The following is a 6,078-nucleotide window of genomic DNA, read 5'->3' on the forward strand; positions in this document are numbered from 1 at the left end:
ACGCTCCATTTGTCACACTCCCAGGCCACCATGACGTATAGGTAAAACAGCCTGGCACTATTGTCTGTCATTCAAGCTTACGTTTAAAATTGTCTCCAGTGTATCCATCAAAGCATCAAGCTGAGCTACATCTTGAGTGAAAAGCCAAGTTGGACAAGTTCTTACCAAATATGTCAAAAGAGGCATCGAAATGCAAACAACGAAGCAAGACGAGAGCCACGTGAGATGATAAGCTCAATAGGTTGCCGTGCAATGACGACATTAACTGTCTTTTTATTTCCAGAGAACTTGGAACTCCATTCTGAAATATTGGAGTGCCAAGCAAAATGAAATTACTTTCATTCAAAACTTTGATACCTGGAACCAACTCCTGAAAATCTTTAACTACGCGTGCTGATACTTCAGTAGAAAAGTACACTTCACATTTCCCAGTATTAACCTCCAAGCCGACATCTCGCAACTTCGGAAATAAAAGTCTGATGTCGTCTAGCACGGAATCTGGGGGACCATCTATTCTGCGGTCATCCCAATACCATAGGTTTAAAGATGACTTGACGGTCTTTATAATGCTATGGATAGCAAGACTAAAAATTAATGGACCAAGAGGATCACCCTGCTAGGCGTACCCCGCCCTGCTGGATCATTTCGAACCTCTGGGTCTGCGGAGGGACTTCGGTTCCTTCTGTATTTTGTACCGTATGTTCCATGGGGAGTGCTCTGAGGAATTGTTCGAGATTATACCATCATCTCGTTTTTCCCATCGCACCACCCTCTAGCGGAGTAGAGTTTATCCATACTACATGGAACCACTGCAATCATCCACAGTGCGTTTCCAAAGGTCTTTTTTGCCACGTCCCATCCGGCTATGAAATAAGCTCCCCTCAACTATGTTTCCCGAGCGCTATAACATGTCCTTCATCAAACGAGGCTTATGGAGAGTATTAAGCGGTAGGCAGCGGCTTGACTCTGCCCCTGGCATTGCAGAAGTCCATGGGCGACGGTAACCACTCACCATCAGGTTGGCCGTGTGCTCGTCTGCTTACAAGGGCAATAAAAAAAAAAAAGTGCACCTACCTCTGAGTCTTAAGAGAAAGAATAACTTGCTGGAAAAACTATAACACTGATACAATAATGGGTATAAAAACGGAATCTTTTCCTTGATTTCATTAAAAATGATATATCTCTCTCAAATGTAGACGCAGGAACGGAGGATATCCAAAAGAGAATTCGTTTTACTGTATAATTTCGTATATTTTCGATTTTACAAAAAAGGTGTATAATTTCGTATACCCTCGATTTTACAAAAAAAGCTGTTAGTTCGTTACGTTCGAAAGTTATGAATAATATGAAGTGACACAAATGACATAGAATGACGTTTTTGCTGTCAATGTGGTTTGACGTATGACGTTTATTGAACTTGTAGATGGCGCTTTCGTCGATGGCAACCATCATTAGCCAAAGGTGTTTTATCCAGAACCACAATATGTATTGTTTCTGAATACTACTAAAAGCGTTCTTTATGTTACAATACTGTTTTCCTAAACTGTAACTTCACAGTGTAATAGCTTGTACGTCAGAGTAGAAAATAGGCTATCAAGTAGAAGGATAAGCGTAAGATAAGTGAAGTTCTAATTATCGAGTTTTAATTAGCAGTAGTCAAAGCGGAACATGGTCAGGTTTTACTAGCATGAAATATAGAAAGGTCCTTTTAGAATTTCTATGAAACGATTGACTCAGGATGTTTCCTTATTTTTAAATGATTTTTCTGCTCTCCTCCTCCTCCTTGCATCGTGTCCCTTCAGTGTTGATGGTCATGACCTTTACGGAGCATTTTTGTTCAGACTATGTTCTTTCATACTTTCCTATCCTCTGGGCAATAAATAGTGACAATGATACAGGAGTCCAATGTCTTAATTTGATCAGATCAGCACATGGGACTACGGCTCCTTCTCCTCTTTTCTTCCACTTTGCTGGTGATGAGTTTTTTGGTTTTCTGCTCTTTATTAAATTATTTACGTTAAATAGATAATTATTAATGAATATTAACTGTTTAATGGTTATTGTACTGTTACTGTTACTGTTACTGTACGCGACGGGAGATAAATGGAAGCCACGTGTTCGCGCCGCCCACCCCGCCTTATTACCTGAGGAGCCGAAAAACCTAACACTACTATTAATCAGTAATGAAACAAAAACAATTCCACACTATTAACATGTTATTTATTCATAAACTATACAAAAAATATTTTAGCTATTGATCATTTAGAACTTCCTGATCCAGATTTTAATCAAGGTTTGTTAACTGCGTTGCTAAAAAGACATTGAACGTTATGACGTTGAAGCGCGTGTTTTGATATATTTATCTAATTATTATTAAGCTATTCATCATCCCGGTAGTACGACGTCCGGTTCACTTTTAGACCTTGAGATATTCTGTAACCAAGATCTGGGTGTATGATTGTGAAAATTTTCACTGCTCTATCCTGCAATTCTTCGATAGCACCACCAAGACTATACAGAATGTTATCGACTAGTCTGCTTCGTTCCCCTTTCGTCATTTCATTCATATACAGTTCTCTAGCCTGATCGAAGTTGTTAGGAGCATCTTGGTATATCTCGATAAGTTCAACCCTATTCTCGTCTTTGTAAGGCACCGGTCCATTGAACGTGTTGGGATAATAATTGGGGGTATCTTTACCGTTATCCTTAACGGGAGGTCGACCATCGCGATTGTAAGCAAGTACGTGATTTTGAATCGGACAATTTATCGGTATTTTATTAAAGTTAGCACCTAACCGGTAATATTGAGCCTCTCTGTAAGCTAAGCGTCTAGCTTCGAAAAGTTTGTCCGGTCCTCCCAAAATGCCCGGCACAAGGTTTGCTGGGCTAAACGCCAACTGTTCAACTTCTGCAAAATAGTTCGTCGGATTTTTATTCAAAACCAAACGACCGAGTGGCTTTAGGGGAAATTCATCTTGGGGTAATACTTTCGTCACGTCAAAAACATCGAATTTTGCATTTTTGACATCGTCTAATGTCAATATCTGGATACTGACAGACCAGCTCGGAAATTTACCCTTTCCTATCGCATTATACAAATCTCTGGTGGCGTAATCTGGATCGATACCGGATATTTTCTGTGCTTGTTTAGAGTTTAGTTTTTTTATGCCAGCGTCAGGAATAAAATGAAATCTAACAAAGTGCTTCTCTCCACTCTCATTCACAACTTGATAGGTTTGAATGCTAAACCCTGGCATATGCCTGTAACCATCTGGCACACCTCTATCCCCAAATACGAGCAAAAACATATACAAGTTCTCCGGTTGCAACGTCAAAAAGTCCCATAGCGTATTACCGTCTACTAAATTAGTAGCTGGATTTCGTTTTTGAGCTCGCACAAATGATGAAAAAAGCAGTGGATCTTTGTACGCGTACATGGGCGTACTGAATCCCACGATATCAAAATTACCGTCTTCAGTGTAAAATTTAATGGCAAACCCGCGCGCATCTCTTGAAGTGTCAGAACCTCCCCTTTCGACTATCACTACAGACAATCTTGCTGCCACTGGAGTTTTCTTTCCTATTTTACTAAATAATTTGGCTTTACAAATGTTCGTAATATCATGCGTAACTTCAAAATAACCGAATGCTCCAGCCGCTTTTGCATGCACCAACCTCTCGGGAATTCTCTCTCTTACTATATGAGTTAATGAATCCATAAAATATTCATTGATTATGAGATTTGAATTCAATGTACTACTCGCATCTTTGAGTTCGATCGGCGATCCAGCACTCGTTGTCATAATACCGATGGGCCCCTGAAATAAATCACACATAATATTTTATCAATAGCTGAAATTAAACATATTTTTCTAAAAAAAATCATCATTTAGATACTTATTAAACCCTTTTACGGAAAAAAAAACAAATTGAAATTAATAAAAAATCTGTTGGCCTAGAATACGAAAATACTATTACAAATCCCCATCTAACACAGTCCCGTATGGAATAACCTATTTAAAAAAAATAGTAAATTTATGTTAAAACATTCTAACTTACCGATGTTCTCTGTTTGAACGCGACTATCTGCTGGGCTGCCGGCGCTGGCTCGTTCCCAGTTTTTGCCACCGCGGCCATCGCAAGCAACGCTGTCGTCAAACGCAACATTATCTCTCACTAAGCACCACTACAGTGCATTTTAAGAAAACTGAAACAATCTGTGCGACGTCTACCGATCAGACTTTATACTGCAGTATTGCGAACACTTTATATACGTTTTTGCAATTGTATGGGTATTCGTTTCAGTTAAAACTAAAAATGTAATAAAAACAAAACACTATTTATGTTTCCGCACTTAGTTTTATTCTCTAATAAATAAAGTAATTGTGGCTGTTATCGTTTTTTGTCTAATTAGTATTGTGGCTTTCTCATTTTTGAACAAAGCAGGACTTCGTATAACTTAAAAATAGTACGATCAAAAATTGATTTTTTTAAACTACAATGGGCGGACGATCAAGGGCTAACTGAAGGCCGCTGCCCATAATGATGCTTAATATTTATTATAGTTAGAAGTAATTTAAAAAAATTCGATATAGGTAGGAATAGTTCGAACGGTGGAACTTCCGCGCTCACTTTGCGAAGTTGGGCCCTCGACTGATGGCGACGGCCGGCTCTTTGAGCCGGCTGCTTCCAAACGTCGGGGGTCCCGATCAGGTGGCGCGCCGCCTCTACATGGGGGTGGTGCGGTCGATGGCACTATACGGCGCGCCCGTATGGTGCCACGCCCTGACCCGCCAGAACGTCGCCGCGCTGCGACGTCCGCAGCGCGCGATCGCGGTCAGGGCGATCCGAGGATACCGCACCGTCTCCTTCGAGGCGGCGTGCTTGCTCGCCGGGGCGCCACCCTGGGACCTGGAGGCGGAGGCGCTCGCTGCCGATTACAGGTGGCGTAGCGACCTCCGCTCTAGGGGGGAAGGGCGCCCCGGCGAAGGAGTAGTTCGAGCGCGGAGGCTCCAATCTCGGCGGTCCGTGCTGGAGGCGTGGTCTCGCCGCTTGGCGGACCCGTCGGCCGGCCTCCGTACCGTCGAGGCGGTCCGTCCGGTCCTCGCGGACTGGGTGGGCCGCGACCGCGGATGCCTCACCTTCCGGCTGACGCAGATGTTGACCGGCCATGGGTGTTTTGGCCGGTACCTCTTTAAGATAGCCGGAAGGGAACCGACGGCGCAGTGCCACCACTGCGCGGACCGCGACGAGGAAGACACAGCGGAACACACGCTGGCGCGTTGCTCTGGATTCGACGAGCAACGCGCCGCCCTCGTCGCGGTCATTGGAGAGGACCTCTCGCTGCCGCGCGTCGTGGCTACGATGCTCGGCAGCGACGCGTCCTGGAAGGCGATGCTCGACTTCTGCGAGTCCACCATCTCGCAGAAGGAGGCGGCGGAGCGAGAGAGGGAGAGCTCTTCCCTTTCCGCACCGATCCGTCGCCGTCGAGCCGGGGGCCGGAGGCGGGAATACGCCCGTACGTCCCGGCCCCTGTAGGTGGCGGCCTCCCCCCGGTGAAGGTCAAGGGGCGACCTGAGGGGGTGAGGCCGCGCAGCGCGCTACCAGCACTCTAGCGCGCTGCCGTGGAGTGAATAGAGCGACCGGTCGACGGTGTATCGCGTCCCGACCCGGCAGGCTGGTTCTGGTCCAGCGGGGTATTCCGGGACACCAGCGGCACCGTCTGGGCGGCCCGACGGGCTGCCGTACCGAGACGGCCGACGTTTTAGAGCCTTCGATTCGCCTCGAAGGCTCCGTCGGCTGGGCGTCCTTGGGGTGAGCCGCGCCGTCTGGTTGTAGTATTGACCGCGGTAGCCCCCCTACCTCATCCGGGTTCTGACCTCGGAGGGGATCGGACGTCGGGTGTAAGAGTGCAGAGGAGTCGTTTAGTGGGTGGGCTCTAAAATCCTTGGGCCCGCGGTCTGCTCACAACACCATGCAGATCGTTGAGTCTCACATACCCCGCGCGCCCCTTTTGCGCGGGGACCTCGTAGGAGGTTCGGCCCTCTACCCGAAAAAAAAAAAAAAAAAAAAAAGGAA

General features: G+C 45.5%; 1 protein-coding gene across 1 annotated transcript; it reads right to left on the reverse strand.

The window, feature by feature from the left end:
• Positions 1-2,198: 2,198 nt before the first annotated feature.
• LOC101746029 (catalase) lies at positions 2,199-4,313 on the reverse strand. The gene is made up of 2 exons (XM_038019106.2): positions 4,060-4,313; positions 2,199-3,818 (listed from the first exon to the last, which is right to left on the reverse strand). Exons 1-2 carry the CDS (start codon positions 4,165-4,167, stop codon positions 2,379-2,381), a joined length of 1,548 nt encoding a protein of 515 aa, XP_037875034.1. The 5' UTR covers positions 4,168-4,313; the 3' UTR covers positions 2,199-2,378.
• Between the last annotated feature and the right edge of the window lie 1,765 nt (positions 4,314-6,078).

The sequence above is a fragment of the Bombyx mori genome, chromosome 22 (assembly GCF_030269925.1).
Source record: "Bombyx mori chromosome 22, ASM3026992v2".
NCBI classification, from domain to species: domain Eukaryota; kingdom Metazoa; phylum Arthropoda; class Insecta; order Lepidoptera; family Bombycidae; genus Bombyx; species Bombyx mori.